At 47.1% G+C, this 17241-nt stretch overlaps 1 protein-coding gene across 1 annotated transcript; it reads left to right on the top strand.

Moving 5' to 3' along the window:
• The first annotated feature begins 218 nt into the window (after positions 1 to 218).
• Positions 219 to 5425, top strand: PROKR1 (prokineticin receptor 1). The gene is made up of 2 exons (XM_075497476.1): positions 219 to 718; positions 4729 to 5425. Exons 1-2 carry the CDS (start codon positions 222 to 224, stop codon positions 5423 to 5425), a joined length of 1194 nt encoding a protein of 397 aa, XP_075353591.1. The 5' UTR covers positions 219 to 221.
• Positions 5426 to 17241: the final 11816 nt, after the last annotated feature.

The raw sequence follows: 17241 nt of genomic DNA, 5'->3' as shown, positions 1-17241 counted from the left end.
GTAATTTCCTCTCAGGAAATGTTTTCCTCTTTTTGTTTCCTCAGGAGATAAATGAGGCTGCTGCTCTATAATCTCCTGGGGACAAAGACAAGGTGACTCACTGCTCAGAAGGAAACTTTGGATGAGGTCTCTCGCCTCCTGCCGTCGTGCCCTGCCACCCTGGGTAATTCTAACACGAAACCAAGGGCCAGCCAAGCCACATGTGTCAAAAGAAGACAGACATGGCCATGGAGCAAGCTGAACATAACCCAAATGCTACCATCAACCTCAATTTTGCTGCAATCTACAATCTCCACGATGGGGATTTAACCTCCTTGCGAAACTTCTCCTTCCCTTTCAATTTCAGTTACAGTGATTATGACCTGCCACTGGACAGTGAAGATGACATGACCAAAACCCGCACCTTCTTTGCAGCCAAGATTGTGATCGGGGTGGCTCTGGTTGGCATCATGCTGGTCTGTGGCATCGGCAACTTCATCTTCATTGCTGCTCTCGCCCGCTACAAGAAGCTGCGAAACCTCACCAACCTGCTGATTGCCAACCTGGCCATCTCAGACTTCATTGTGGCCATTGTGTGCTGCCCCTTCGAGATGGACTACTATGTGGTGCGGCAGCTGTCCTGGGAGCACGGCCACGTCCTCTGTGCCTCAGTCAACTACCTACGGACCGTCTCCCTCTATGTTTCTACCAATGCTCTCCTGGCTATAGCTGTTGACAGGTACGTGGGGTGCTGTCACTGCACAAGGAGATGGCCAGAGCTTCTGGGGTGGGCTCTCCAGATTTCTAGGTTTTTAACATGCTCAGCTGTTCTGTAGGATCTGATGTCAAGGTAGGTACTACACAGGCCTGGGTATCTTGTTTCATAAAAATCTAATCACATGAGGTCATGACATTACCCTGGAGAAAACTCAGTGGAAATTTCTTGATTGAACTTTTCAGGTAAAAAGAATGTTGATTTATTAAAATGATTTCTTTTTTCATAAGAATATGCCTGATTCAAGTGTAGGAGAGTATTTATGAAATAAGGGAAAGAGGAGAAAGAGAGAGACAAATCAGAAACACCCAGAGACGAGGGTGTTCATCAGCACTGTATAATCCTGATCCAAACCATACATCTCTAAGGAACCTTCACTACTGGCCTACACAGCTTTTCTGAGTCTAACCTTTTCTATAAACAGTGAAGTAAATACTCTTCAGCAAGAGAAATAGTTGACTGGTGATACAGAATTTGACAGGTGAGTTTCCAACGGGGTTATTGCCTTACAGGGTATTTCTTTCTCCCTCTAAGGTATTTTTCCCAGTTTTTGTTTTGGTGTGGAAGAGAGTAAAAGGTAAGACTTCTATCTAGCTTGCAAAATAAGGGTTCTTATCCTCTGTCATGCCCTACTGAGAAAACCCAACAATCATTAAATTAACCATTTGATAGTACTGAGGTCTTAGCTGCATGCTCCAACCCAGAAGTGGATGCTTGGTGAGTATGGCCAGCACTCTCCTCTCCATTAAAATACTCTCCTCTCATGCTCTCCTCTCTTTACACGCCTCTCTGAGGATGGCACAGTGGCAAGCCAGGAAAGACCCATGGGTCATTTATGACACCCATATTTATGGCATTGTCCAGAAAATAATAAAATGCTATACCAACCTGGTTTAGCAGAGATTTTCCTACAGCCTTCATAATGGGGTAAGCAGAACATAATGATATCCACCTGCAGCTTTATGCTGCAGTCCTGAGATATTTCTATGCCTGCCTCTCACTCCAGGAATTTTAACAATATAATTTAATTGTAATCTTTCTTATGACTCCTGTTCTTTTAGCCTCGTGTACCACAGACTCTGACGGACCCAGGCACTGAGGATCAGCTTCATGCTGACATAAGTCTGACACGACTGACTCACAGAAAGCCAGAGACCTGCCGAGTAAAGAGAAAGGCTGTCACAAGTCATCTTTTGTGTACAAACACAATATACATCTCTGTATACCCTCTGCATATATACACTGTATGATTCCCAGCTCCCCTTCCCTTTTTTTCCAATTTCTCTCATGTGCCATTTTATGCTCTAGTCTAATGTTGCATAGTTTTTGGTATGATCCAAAAGACAGCTCAGGAGCAGTTAACCCTGCTGATGGTTGTATAGATACAGCTTGTGCGTGGCTGATTCAGCTGTTACTGCTGTCAACAGAAGTCTGGGGAAGGACTCTGGGGAAGTTCAGAGACGTTTTGCTTGGTGTGGGGGAAAGGACAATCAGCTCCTATGAAACAAATCCTTAACAAGCATCTAACAAAACCACCTTTGAACAGCAGCTGAGGACTCAGGGTTAAGCTTCTAAACACTGTCGTGCACGCATTACCATTTTCTATTACTTATCTTTTTCAACTTCTAAAAAATGTTCTTGGAAAGCTCTGCTAGTGCATCCCAGGTTGATGAAGTAACATGGGTCATTGAGCCCTTATGCCTGCTAAGAAATCAGAAGATTTCTAGCATATCTCCCCACGCATCTTTAAAAACAATCCTGGAAAGGATTAATCACTGAAGTTTGTTGTAAGAACACACTGTTTTGGTTTCACTGCCTTTTTTTCGTGTGAGCTTTTGACTTGGTAAACACAGAGAAACCTCATTCATTTAACAATCAACCATTCCATGTTGGTTATGTCATGTGGGTTGTTGACTTCGGTCTCTAAAAAGAACAGGCTTCTAACAAAAGTCTTCCCATGTTTAGATCATTTAAAAGGGCTCACCTGTGTAGAGAGGGTAAGCCTGTTCCACAGGATTTCCCTCGAGTAGGACTCTCTTTCATCTTCCTTGATATCTCTTCACATGAAATGTAGGAATTTCACATATTTAAGGCCACATCTACACTAGAAAATAATGCAATGTGAAAGGAGAGGATCTGAAGAGCAAGAGTTTGTGCTAAGGGTCCGATGTCCACACTGTAAATATTTGAGGGGGTTTAGCTTTAGCTGGGTCCCCAGGACTGAACACCCATGGGCACTTGGTGTGTTTTATGTATACTTTTGGAGCACATCTTCCAGGGAAGTTTCATCTGAAATCAGTTCATGTGCTCCAGGACCACTCCGCAGTAACAACACAAGTGTGGTATGCAATGACAATCAGGAAATCCACCACAAAAGCTCCCTCCTGACTCTCTTGTAGAGATTTACCCTACCCAGCCAAATGTTCTGCTGAGCAGATATGCATACTTATGAATGCATACACATACATTATCCCACAACCTTGTTTCCACAGGACCCGATCTAAAAATATTCATTTATCAGCTCCACAATGAGGCTGAGTAATTCTGCTGTCACTTGACATCTAGCCTGCACTATTAAGAGCGATGAACAATTCATCTGCTTCCAAGATCTGGCTGATGAAAAGCGCCACTGACTTTCCGTTTTATTTTAGAATTAATACATCCTGTGGATGCTATCTATGTATAGAATATATACAGATAGAAAAGCCTCTGAATGAATGAGAAATTCCACTTTTTGAAACAATCCTTTGTGTTAAATACAATTGTACTGGGAGCTCTGGAGTGTCTCTGACAAAAATCTCCTTTCAGCAGAAATATCCTTATCTTTCTGGGACAGTGTACTCTAATGTTAACTCTTCTTACATCTATAGCTTCTTAAAAAATCAACACCCCCAACCTCTAACCAAACAAAAAACCCCAGAGTGAATGCCATTTTGCCCTAGCCCCTTTTTAACTTTATCGAGGGCAACTGATGGATCTTCCAAGTAAGGTACCTCCGTTTCTCCACACTTCTTTGTGAAACACTGCAGTATACTTTGCAGCTTTACAGTCATAAGGACTGCAAATACCTAACTCAAGTTTTATGTTTTGGCATATTACTTAACACAGCACATTTAAGATTAATTAGCAATAGTCACCTCCAGCAGATGAAACAAAAATCTGCATAGTCAGAAAATGGATACACAGTCCTTTGTTGGTGGCTTGAAAACATGCTCACCTGTAACCATTCATTAGCATCAGCTTCAGCTCTCTGCAGCCCATGGAATAACCAAGAAAATAATAAAAACAGTTACATACATTTGACCTCTTGGTATAAAAAGCATATTTAAATTGTTCTCTGCCTAGGGAAAACATTTTCGTGTTTCTACATGTTTGTCTTTTTACCTGCAACTGACTAAGTGTATATTACTGCGTGTTTCAAACTCTCACTTGAACACATGCTGTCCACCAAAGAATTTCCAGATGCTGTATTATGGCACGTCCCAGATACGACATCACTCGTGTATTGTGCTAGGTCCTGCAAACATATTTGTCAGTAATAGGAATATTCCCTCTCTTTCTCCTCTTCCAGTCTTTCTGTAACTCCCAGACATGTGATCTGTGTTAAAAAGTTTGTGATACAAAATTACAGCTTTTTCAGTTTGACCTTATTAACACATGGGAGTTTAAGACACATCTTAAAACCATCCTCAGACACCCTAATGTATGCTGGTATTTTCAGATTGCCAAGTACCCACTGTCCTAATAAACCCTTCAGCCACTCGCTCCAGAGTTTCTGCCTCGATTTAGGAACTCGGCTCTAGGCTGCTACTTCGGAAAATTTTCTTACCTCTCCTCACAGACAAATTTGTCAGGCTCTCTCCTTACGAATGACAGCAATTACCTTCTGCCTAATTCTGTCCACTTGTATTTCGAACTGTGTTCTGACTAATACTGTTTTCAGACTTCATTTTGAATGTATTTGTCTGTTCTAGGTATCTGGCCATTGTTCACCCACTGAAACCACGCATGAACTATCAAACAGCAACCTTCCTAATCGCCTTGGTCTGGATCGTCTCCATACTTGTAGCTATCCCATCTGCATACTTTGCTACTGAAACGGTGTTATTTATAGTGAAAAACCAGGAGAAAATTTTCTGTGGTCAAATTTGGCCAGTTGACCAGCAGATGTACTACAAATCATACTTCCTCTTCATCTTTGGCATTGAATTTGTTGCACCTGTGATTACAATGACCTTGTGTTACGCCAGGATCTCTCGGGAGCTTTGGTTTAAAACTGTACCAGGATTTCAGACGGAACAGATCAGAAAGAGGCTTCGATGCAGAAGAAAAACTGTTATGGTACTGATGTGCATCCTGACTGCCTATGTTCTCTGCTGGGCACCCTTCTATGGCTTCACAATTGTCCGTGACTTTTTCCCCACCATCTTTGTGAAAGAGAAGCATTATCTTACTGCTTTTTACATAGTTGAATGCATTGCTATGAGTAACAGCATGATAAACACCATGTGTTTTGTAACTGTAAAAAATAACACCATGAAGTATTTCAAGAAGATCATGTTGCTCAGATGGAGATCAACATATAACGGAAGCAAATCTAGCACAGATTTAGACCTGAGAACAAATGCAATGCCGGTCACAGAGGAGGTAGACTGCATAAAACTGAAATAAATTTTCTGCAGTTCTAATCTCACATATTTTGGAGAGGGGGAAAAGAGGAAATAACGCCTCCCCAGCAGCTTCTCCCTTGTCTGTGGGAATACCCACCATTGGTGAAAGCCCTCAAAAAGCAGCCGACTGTGCACTTCCACAAGAACTCTTTTCACTGGACTGCTGTATAATCCCGTAACTCAGACTGATGCTGTGCTTCAGTTCACCCATCCATAAATTTGGGATGCAGACACTCGTTTTAGTTGACACTCGTTTTAGTTGTTTAGTAGACACTCGTTTTAGTTGTTTAGGTGAACAAAAAAGTCTATGAACGCATTAAAGCATATTACAAAGATGGAAGAGTTGACTGCTGATCCTAGCAATGATGCCTCTTTGTCTTTTCTTAAGAGAAATCTTTTAACCCCTTTGAGCTTATCATTTGTACCTTTAAGCTATTTAGTGTCCTTTTCCTTCCACTCACAAGAGGAAAAATGGCAAAAAAGCCCATTTTGCTTCATGTCACTCTTTATCATCTCAGTTTACCCCTCACAATTAAGCTCCTTGAAGTCTACAGACCACCAGCTTTCTATTGTCCAATGTGCAGCATGCTCTTACGAAAGGCACGTTCTCTACAAAGCTAAATACTGCTTCACAGTCTAGTGAAAACCTCAAGTCTCTTCCTGTGACACCTTGTTTAAGAATATTTTACCAACGTTCCACTCCGTAGTTTTATGTAGAATGCTATTCTGTTTATTATGTGTTTGGAAATGGCACAGCTACATATTGAAGGGACCTGTTCCCTTCTCTCACCTCCAGGCACCCTAAGGCCAGCTTCTGCTGCCTTGAGTCACTGAGCTCTCACAGAATCAATCACAAAATCATAGAGGTTTTTGTGACATCTCCAGATTGTCTAGTCCACGCCTGTGCTCAAGCAGGGTCAGCTAGAACAGGCTGACCAAGGATTATGTCCAGTTGGGCTTTGACTGACTCCAGGGATGCAGACTCCACTGCCTCCCTGGACCACCTGTACCAGTATTCAACAGCCCTCGCAGTGAAAAAGTGTTTTCTTCTGTTCAGATGGAATTTCATGTGTTTAAATTTGGTTTTCAGTGGGACTCATATAAAAGAATAGCATGTTAGTGGGAAAAAATTCACCCTGCTGAACCAGGCCTAGACATCTTATGAAGTTTGTGTACACCTTCAAGATAAAGTACAAGTAGGGCCAAAATAGCATAGAGATCTTGAGACGATCTGTCCTTCTGCAAGCAATGGAGACAGACTCTAGACTTCAGCAAGTTGAAGTTGAGTTGCTCGTTGTCTGGTCAAACGTGAGGCAACAACTCAAGATGAATTCTGCATTGCCTCCCCCAGTGCTGTTTTTACTATTCTGATTTTGTGCAACTCCAGGACGGGTGTTTCTTAACTGATAATCGTGATAAAGCAGGTGACAGTAGCAGTAATACGTACTCATTTAAGCTACACATAAGATGTCATGCACTTTTGTGTATTGAAATCAAGTCTTTTCTATTGTGATGACAAATGCTTCCTGTTTTAAAGTATGTGGTACCGCCTACTTTTGGAGTAAATGGCTTTTGTAAATAATTTGTCTATTCGTGAATTTAAAGTGAGCAGCAAATCCTGCTAATAAAACAGTAAACATGGAGTCAATATCAGCATTGTGAATTATTTTTGATATTTTTCCCTTAGCCATAATTTTCCTACCCAAGTAACTAATGTGAATTATCCCATTTCTGCTAAAGAAAAACTACCAGGCTGACCAATTAAATTTAATGGCAAAAGGATATTCAAATCCATTAAAGTGCTCAAATCCTCTCGTCATTAGCTGCTCTTAAAAAATACACGTTGGAGCGGATCTCATAATTTGCTCTGTTAGGCAAAACAATTACTGAAATCATTCTTCAAAATGACATTTTTGAATAGGGATAAGTACTAAATCCATTTGTTTCCCAGCCTGCCAAAGAAATTTAAAGGACCAGAGAGTTGGAGTATTTCATCATCAAGAGGCTTAATCTTGTAATTTCTCCTGAAATCTCATGGTTTCTTCTGAAACTATGCACCCATATTTATCTCCTGAAACCCATACTAGCTATTGGGGATTAGCTAGCAACACTACCTGTTATTAGAGTGTCCTGATACTCTTTCCACCTATTTTTCCTAGACTTTTCTTGGTACAACAAAGCCAAACAACCAACAATTTTCCACACCTGGAAATCCACCTCAGGCTGAGTTATTAGAGTGTCCTGATACTCTTTCCACCTATTTTTCCTAGACTTTTCTTGGTACAACAAAGCCAAACAACCAACAATTTTCCACACCTGGAAATCCACCTCAGGCTGAGTTATTTAAAAAAAAAGTTCAACCCCCACCAAGCAATATAGTACCAGGCAAAAATTGGGGGAAAGAATTGCTTTAAAATTCTGGAAATCACTTCTGCCCAGTGTTCTCAGCCATCACCAAATGGTGATGTCCCTGTGAAGGGCAGTAAAGCAGCAGCTGCCACAGCCCCTATTGCAGATTTAGGTTTTGGGGTCTGCAACATTGCTGTATTTTGACATTTTGAGGTCTTCCCAGCAGCAAAGCAGTGTTTCAGCCTGAACCACTGGATAGGGCAGGAGAAAAAGCTGTGCTTTGCCCTCAACTGCATTTGTTGTGAGCAGCATCCCCCAAAAGAGGAGGATTCCCACTGAGGAAGGCTGGCGGTCCCCTGTTCCCTGATCAGAGCAGCCAAGCAGTCACATCGCCCTTAGCCTGCATCTGCACCAACTCCAAACACCCCAAAACTAGTCACAGGCTTCAATTTCAGGGACCAATGTCTGCTCCTAAACTGAGCTCCAGCAGCTAGGGGCCCAGAGCCCCCAAGGGCCTTGCATGGGGACAGAAACCCCATGGAGCTTTTTTGTCCCCATATAACTCATTTCATCTAGGGAGTGACAGGGTATGGCCCCCTCCATCAGCCAGGGCCTGCCTGCCACCCATGAGTGCACTTCAATGGAGAATTTACAAGACTCTTAAAGTCACTTAAATACTCCCTTTAAGTGCAGAAGTGTGCAGCGGGGATAGGCCCCAACCTGAGTGGCTCCCTTGGGCGGGGGGAGCAGGCAGGCCATGGTCCAACCAGAGCACCTGAGGGTGGGAGCCAGACCCCACAATCCCTTTAGCTTAAGTGAGTTGTGCAGGGAGAAAAGACTAGAAAGGCTTTTTTATACCCACACAACTCAGGCTAGGGAGCGTGGGTGTCAACGGGTACTCCAGAGATGGGTGCTCCCTCGTCTCCCTGTCACGTAGGGGCTACCCTGCTGCCTCCTGCCGGGCGCCTCCCTGCAGAAACACTTTCTCACTTACATTGAATGGCAACATTTAGTGAGGGAATTGAATATGGACTGCACCTACCTGGAGCTCTGCTTGCAAGAGCCATGCTTAAACAGAGAAAGAAAAGCACAAGCTGGGAGGAAGGCAGCATCTGTCATGGAGGAGAAGCAGCCCCTTCCAGCACAAGCTCTTACCCACTGGAAGGCAGATAAAACCTCTGCAGCCGCCAGCTGCCCCCTACTATCTCCAGTGGCACAGCAGCAGTAAGGACTTCACCATGCAAGAACTGTGGGATGTGTCAAGGATGAGGAGCGGGTGGGGGTGAGGCATCCTCCCAAGAGCTGTTAGCAGGGTTTAGATAACCATGCAGTGAATAAACCAGATGCCACCATGTCTCAGTTCTGGCTTGCTCCAATTTTTATTGCCAAAAGCAAAAATATGGTGCTATCACACCGGATTCCTAGTCAGCTGTCCTCCTGTGGCACAGCTCCCAAAACCACAGGCTCACTTCCTTCTGCAGCAGCTCCTCCAGGGATAACTGAAAGTAAAATCCAGTCCCTGCTCCTTCACACTGGCTCTCCCAAAAACAAAAAAACCCCAGGTGTAACTGGAAACTAAAATGGTGACCCTGAATGGCTAAGAGAGGATTAAGAGAAGAAAAAGCAGTTATTCTCAGCAACGGACACTGAAAAAATAAAGTATTTTAATAAAGCAATAGCAGGAAAAGAAACTCCAACCATTGTCTCTCTACCAAAGGAGGATTACCTGCAAAACCCCAGGCCAGGGTGGGTCACAACAGCCAGGACGTGAAATTTCCCTGAGGACTGACTGACTCACTCAGGTGCTCAGACTTAACCGTGCTCCTTCTTTCAGACTGGCAGCCTTTCCTGTGGCAACAGCACCCTCCAGCTGCTGTCTCTGCAGCACAGCATCACATGTCTACTGCATGGCCCTGAAAACTGGGCCAGCTCAGCCAGCTTGGAGACAGGGCCATGCAGATATTCCCAGGACTCCCATGCCTCCAACAAGCAGCAATAGATGCTTCAGCTTTCGGCACTCAGGCATCTAGGTACTTACCCAACACTTCTGGTGTCTGCATCCTCCCTCACTCCCTGCGTCGGCAGGGCTGTGACCCTCGCTGGGTGCTTGGGCTACCCTTTCCAAACACTTGGTATCATCTGTACTGAAAAAACCCACACCATTGAGCAGAAGAAAGCACAACTGACACAAGACAGACACTACTCCCTTCGGACTCAACAGAGATCCTGTTTTCTCTCCTCTGCTCTGTTAGGATCCTGTTCTGCAGACTCCACCCTAACACATGTTGCCAGGAAAAGCCGCAAAACCACCGATGAGACAGGGATCACTGCAGCTTCCAAAGTGACCTTCCTAATACCATCCAGAACAAGAGGATGAGGGACAAAACCTGATATAAAACTACCAAAAGAAGCATGAATAATAAGAACCAACACTGACCACAAAGTTGCTCAAAGCACAAAGACGACTCCCTCAAAACCAGGACTGGGTTTGTTTCCAAGAACAACTGGGCGTCACACTGAAGGGCTGCTCTGGGGTGGTGCGGTGAAGGACTCCTCCAGTGCGGCACGGTGATGGACTTCAAGAAGAGCCAGGCGGCACAATGAAGGACTCCTCTGGGATGGCGTGATGACGGACTCCAAGAAAAGCCAGGCAGTGTGATGAAGAGCTCCAAGAAGAGCTGGGCATGACGATGAAGGGCTCCTCCGGTGCGGCATGGTGAAGTGCTCTTCCGGGGCAGGGCAGTGAATAGCTCCAAAAAGAACTGAGCACACGATAAAGGACTCCTCCGGGGCAGCGCAATGAAGGACTTCAAGAACAGCTGGGCAGCATGATGAAGGACTCCAAAAAGAGCCAGACGGTGCAATGAAGGGCTCCTCTGACTCTGCACGATGAGGGGCTCCCCCAGGGCAGCGCAGTGAAGGACTCCAAGAACAGGCAGGTGGCATGATAATAGACACCTCCAGGGCAGCATGATGAGGGGCTCCTCCGGGGCAAAGTGATGAGGGGCTCCTCTGGGACAGCGTGGTGACGGGCTCCTCCAGGGTGGTGGGGTGACGGGCACCAAGAAGAGCCAGGCAGCGCGATCAAGGGCTCCTCTGGGGCAGCACCGTGAAGGGCTGCAAGAGGAGCTGGGCCACACAATGAAGGACTCCTCTGGTGCGTCGCGATGATGGGCTCCTCTGGGGTGGTGTGACAATGGGCTCCTCCACCATGGCGCAATGAAGGACTCCTCTGGCGCGGCGCAATGAAAGGCTTCTCTGGGGTGGCAAAACGATAGGCTCCTCTGGAGTGGCGCACTGAAGGGCTCCTCTGGCATGGCGTGATGACTGGCTCCTCCAGGGTGGAGCGGTGAAGGACTCCTCTGGAGCAGCATGAAAAAGGACTCCAAGAAGACCAGGGTGGCATGATGAAGGAGCCTGGTGAAGGGCACCAAGAAGAGCCAGGCAGCGTGGTGAAGGGCTCCTTCAGGGCAGCAGGATGAATGGCTGCAAGAGGAGCCGGGCTGCGCAATGAAGGACTCCTGAGGTGTGGTGCGATGATGGGCTCCTCCACGGCAGCATGATGAATGGCACTGCTGGCAAGCTGGCGACAGCAGTGGGCAGACACTGCTGGCAAGCTGGCGATGGCCTGGCAGACACCACTGGCAAGCTGGAAACGGTGCGGGCAGATGCCATGGGCAAGCTGGTGACAGCCTGGCAGACACCGCTGGCAAGCTAGCAACGGCGTGGGCGGACATTGCCGGCAAGCCAGACGCAGCATGGGTGGATGCCACTGGCGAGCAGGCACCAGCCTGTGATGGGTATTCCAAATTCAGTGGGTATTCTGTACCCCCTACTATCAAATGGGATCGTAAAAAGTGCTTACTGAAAGGGCTTACTGAAATGAAGCCTTAAGCCACAAAAGGCCAAGTGGGATACTCGACTTTCCAAAATACTTCATCAATTGAATAATCAGTATGGGCCCACTGGCAGCCAAGCACTCTTTACAAAAACTAAACCTCATGCTCCACCTCCTGATGAAAGAAAATATCCAATAGCATTACAGCCAGGACAACCTGTCATGGTAACTTTACCACAAATTGGAGCTGTACCTATGACTCTAACTGAACCTCATGGCCCGCTTGCCTGGGAAGCTACTGACAGCAGCAGTGCAAAACACAGAATTAGTGCACAATGGATTTTTCCTTCTTTCTAATGGGACAACCTGTCCGGAAAACCCCACTGAGACCAGTTTGTTTTACCCTTTTATCTTGCAATACAGATTTTGATAATACTTGCTTCCCTACGAATGCCCACCTGTCTCAACTTAATTGTAATCAAGAAATCAGCCACAATTGTGTCAACACAGATAAGCCACCTGTCTTGTTACTAACAGACAGCAATATAAACGTGACTTGTAAAGCACAACCACCTGTTAATGAGGGATATATGTATGTTATGATTATTCACAGTAACTCTTACACACCATATAGAAAATGCTGTAACATAAGTCATTGCTCAATACATGACACAGTGAAGGGACACTACGATTTAAAATATCATGCAAATGGAACGCTCTGAAGGGATGCAGCGTAATACTAGGAACAATAGCTCTCAGAATCACCAAACCTATCACAATGATGTCCGTGCCTACTCTGAATACTCCCCTAGTTTTACTAAGGAGCCTTACTCAAAGAACCCTAGAGAGGCCATGGTCCCAAGCCTGTGTTACATATACCAGAAGTATGGGACTAAATTCTAGTAGACTTGGCCCTCTTAATCATAGTAATGCACAGAACCAAAGTGTATTTAGAAAGTGAATGGAGCAAGGATCCTAAGGGTTTTGACCGAATTCTCCGACTCTGGGGAGTGACAGGCCAGGAAATAAAAGCAGGATGTCAGATAATCAATGGATCCACCTATGAGAAGGCATCTCAAATTGCTGTGTACAACATTACATCAAACCCAATAGCAAAAGATACAAAACTTTGCACCTCTGAAAGACTGAACTCTTGGTACAATTTTATCTTAGTACAACCTGTCTTTGCAGTATGCCTCTGGGTTCACCACAACATGAGATGACCCACCTTACCCTTTAAATTTAAAACAGACATTACTGAGCCTAGTACAACAACATCCGCCCCAATTGTAAAGGATAAAAAAACTCTATCCCCACAAATTTCTAAAATTGGACCCTATGCCATCAAATATACAGGCCAGCAACAAGTGCTATTTAATCCACCATGGTCCCTCAGACGAGTGTAACTATCAATGCAGATCAATATCTCTGCAATTAATCCTACTTGCTGGCCATTCCTAAGTGTGTGCCATGCAGGATGGTTAGCGTGGTTGCATGGATGAGCCCTCACCTCTCCAAAACGATCAAGAAGAGATGTGACTGGTATTTTAGGAAAAGGATTAGGAGTATTAAACAACATGGACACTGAAGTTTTAGCAAACAAAATAAGCTCAGCAACAAGTAATTTACACAAATTAGAATGTCCATTGCAATCTTCTCTGTCGGCACTGGGAACTAACAAATGGCTCTTATCTGATATATTACCTCAATGGGAAAAAATTAATGAAAAAAACCACCAACTAATTGTGGACGCACTAGGTGCAGCCCAAATTAATGTCTCTCTCGCTTTTAGTTGTATTCAAGCTCAATTGTGGGTACAATCTACTGTGGCAGCAATTGTAAGAGAAGGTGAAGAGGGCACCTTACCCACTGAAATTAAAAAAGTAATCTGGGATAACGTAACTCAATCTGAAAAGAAATTCCAATCCTAGTAGTATCTAGTCAATTTTACCTATGACCCTACTGACAAGTAAAGCCACAGCTTTTGTTCTAATCAAACGCAATGCTTCGGTATACCCCATATACCCAATCATTGCACTGGGATTAAATCACAATGGAACTGTCCTCCATCTGTTAGAACATAAAAGTATGGGCCCAACAAAATGGGAACAAATGGCAAACTATTGATGTTGATGCGTGCATTGTATGGAAACAACAGTGATTTACTTGTGCAAGTAATACCATTAAGGCCCAAGACATTTGTCTTGACACAGAACGACATGTTTGTCATTTTGAAATACATCCTAATGAAACCCCTGAAACTGTACTTGTATACGTTGGAAACGGATGTGTTTGTATGAGAACCCTTGGTGATTCTGTACTTAAAGACAATACCACTGTAGATGTATACAATCACTCAAATATTTGTATTTGTAATTTTACCAAATTACTGAGATGCAACTTTAACTATTCAGCTCCTGTCACAACCCACCAACTGCTACAATCTAACTATACATTGCGACGAAGGGCTCCTCAGGCGTGGCATGACGAAGGGCTCCTCTGGGGCAACGAGACGATGGGCTCCTCAGGCATCAGGCGACGAGGGGCTCCTCTGGGGTGGGGTGATGAGGGGCTGCAAGAGGAACCGAGCTGCACAATGAAGGGTTCATCAGGTGCAGCGCGATGAAGGGTACCAAAAAGAGCTAGGTGGCGCAATGAAGAGCTCCTCCTATGCGGTGCGATGACGGGCTCCTCCAGGGCAGTATGGTGAAGGGCTCCTCCTATGCGGTGCGATGATGGGCTCATCTGGCATGGCGCTTTGAAGAACTTCTCCGGCACAGAGCAATAACAGGCTCCTCTGCCACATTGCAAGGAAGGGCTCCTCCAGGGTCATGCGATGAGGAACTCCTCCGGGGTGGCCCAATGAAGGGCTCCTCCGGTGTGGCACGATGATGGGCTCCTCAGGCATGGCGCAACGAAGGGCTCCATCACGGTGGCACAATGAAGGGCTCCTGCGGCGCAGTGCAGTGAAGGGCACCGAGAAGAGCCAGGCTGCATGATGAAGGGCCCTGGGGCAGTGCGATGAAGAACTCCTCTGGGGCAGCGCGACAACGGGCTCCTCCGGGGAGGCACAGTGAAGGGCTCCTCCTATGCAGCGCGATGAAGGGCTGCAAGATGAACCAGGCTGCGTGATGAAGGGCTTCTCAGGGGCGGTGCGATAATGGGCTCCAGAAGAGCTGGGTGGCACAATGAAGGCCTCCTCTGAGGTGGGACGATGAGGGGCTTCTCCATGGCAGCGCGATGAAAGGCTCCAAGAACAGCCAGGTGGCACGGTGAAGGGCTCCTCCATGGTAGCGCAAAGTGTAGCAACAGGCTACACTTGGCTTTCAGTCAGGTAAAGGAATCAGACAGCTGTCTTTGAAGGGCAAGGCGGCAGCAGCAGAGCCAGAGCATGAGCACAAGGTACCACTACACTAGCTTGTGAAATCTGGACTAGGTGTCAGCTAAGCGAGGCATTTGTTTCTACCAAGTTTTGCTTCTGTTCAGCTTTTCACTGTCAAAATACTCTGTCTTTGCAACTTGAGTTTCTTACCTGAAGCTGGAAAGTCACCCAAGAACTGGTCCCATCCATATATAGCAGAGAAGCGCACTTGGTGACCAGTCTGCTCTAGTCTCCTCATCTTAGTTTCAAGCTCATCACAAGATGCTGCGAGAGACAAGCCACATTACTACAGTCTGTTCCAGAAGAAGAATAAAGCAGAGACATTCACTTCTGGGCTGCCAAACACCAGAAGCCAGCAAATTCTGCAAATGGGGACTTAGGGGGAAAGCAATGAGCGAGCCAGTGCACTTTAGACTAGACCCTACAAGATTTTCACAAGTGTGAGGGCAGGGGGGCCTCTCTGAAAGCCCCCTCCTGAAAGCCCCAGGAGCCACCTCTTCTCCCTGCAAGCAGCAGGGATGGCAGAGCAAGAGGCACCCACACCACAAGCAAAGACACATTTGTGACACTGCTCTGAAAAAGCTGACTCCACACCACCTTTTCAGTCAAGCACCACAATGCTGGGCAGCACCAGAGTTAAGCCTGCTCAGGCAGCTCCTGCTTGGCTCGGGTGCGATTTACATACCCTTCTCTCCATGTCCAGGACAGGAAGACTGGAGCACAAAGCCCCTCCCCACCCCCCCAGGTGTAGCTCAGTGCATGGGCCAGGCTTCATTTATTCCACACAAATAATTCTGTCTGAAGAACAGGTTTTGAACGTGCTTCTGTTCGCGAACCTTCTTACCTGGCCCTTGTTTCAATACTAAACCAACTCTGTTAGTTTCCAAATGCCAAGGGGGGTATGTGTAATGACCTCTTTTGAGGTCAAAACAGGCAGCACCTGGGGTCCCCAGTCTCTGACTCTAGTGCTCAGCCTCTGAGCTGCTGGAGCCTCACACTTAAAACAGCCAGTCTGACACCCATATTACACGCCCTGGAGCACTCCTTGTGCCTGTGGCAGCCCCGGGCACAGGCTCCGGACCTCTAGGCAGGCTGCCCGCCGCCTGCTCCCCGCAGGAAAGCGGCTTTCTCCCCTCGCCAATACCTCAGGACAAGGTGTCCGCTCCCTCCTCCTCCTCAGGGCAGCGCCGCTCCGGCGCGGCTGCAGCTGCACACTCAACGCCCCGCCTCGCCTCGCGCCGGCCGTTACCGCCCGAAGCTTCCCGAAGCCGCGCGTGCACCCGCCGCCAGGGGGAGGGGAGGGAGCTCCGGGGGAAGAAGGGGGCCGCCGACAGCCCCGGCCAGAGGCGAGAGCAGGCCGGCAGAGGTTCCCCCCAAGGCAGACCCCGCCCCAGGGGGCAAAGCCTGGCAGGGCACGGCACGTAAGCCCAGCGCAGCCGAGCCCTGCCCAGCCCCGACGGCCCCTCACTTCAGCCCCAGCCAAACCCCACCTGAAGCAAGCCCCAGCCCCGCGCTACAGACCTGCTCCGGCCCCTCCTAGGCAGGGCTTGCTGAGGCGGCTCTGCCCTGACACAGCCCGGCTCCAGCCAGGTCTTGGGCACGGCCTCCAGGCCAGCTTCCCTGGGACGGGACAGGCCCTGCCTCGCTGCTGCGAGGGTGGCTTTCTGTCCCAGCTCTTTGGCAGCCCTGGGCCAGGCCAGGCCAGGCCGAGCTGCCCAGCGCTGCCCATTCTGACACAGTCCCAACATGGGGGGAGTGGGAGGGCTCAGGGCCGCAGGGAGGGCTGAGGCCACACACAGCTTGGTGCGGGAGTGGCAAGGCCCAGTCAATGCTGGGTTTGGGTCCGCCTCGGCTCTTTCCCCGAGAGGAGCCTGTTCACATCAACAAGACAGGCACATGAGCCGGTCAAAACACATAGCGGTGGGTGTTGCAGAGGGCACCGTGTCCACAAAGTCCTCTTCACGACTGACTGGCAGCCACAAAGAGGACAGTGGCACCTTCAACCCGCTGCAGAGAGGGAGGGGATTTGGCCAAGCCCTGTAACGCTCTTCCGTGTCAGTACCAACAATGTTCATGTTGACTTCCTAGAGCAAAACCATAACAGAATAAACTGGGAATAAACTTGGTAAAGCTCTGTAGCTGAGCATACAGAAATCTTGCATTCCCTTGTTGTCCAGACACAACTTTGGTTTGTCACGGCAGGATAGTGAAGAATTAAGAGGCAAGAGGAGGAAAGAAAAAGTAAATT

This window comes from Mycteria americana, chromosome 3, assembly GCF_035582795.1.
Source record: "Mycteria americana isolate JAX WOST 10 ecotype Jacksonville Zoo and Gardens chromosome 3, USCA_MyAme_1.0, whole genome shotgun sequence".
Classification (NCBI taxonomy): Eukaryota; Metazoa; Chordata; class Aves; order Ciconiiformes; family Ciconiidae; genus Mycteria; species Mycteria americana.
The sequence above is the reverse complement of the archived record's forward strand: the minus strand, read 5'-3'. Positions and strand labels throughout refer to the sequence as shown.

Coding starts and splice junctions, on each gene's coding strand:
- PROKR1 (XM_075497476.1), top strand. CDS start 222: ATGGCCATGGAGCAAGCTGAACATAACCCAAATGCTACCATCAACCTC. Junction 719..4,728: donor CTGGCTATAGCTGTTGACAG/GTACGTGGGGTG, acceptor TGTCTGTTCTAG/GTATCTGGCCATTGTTCACC.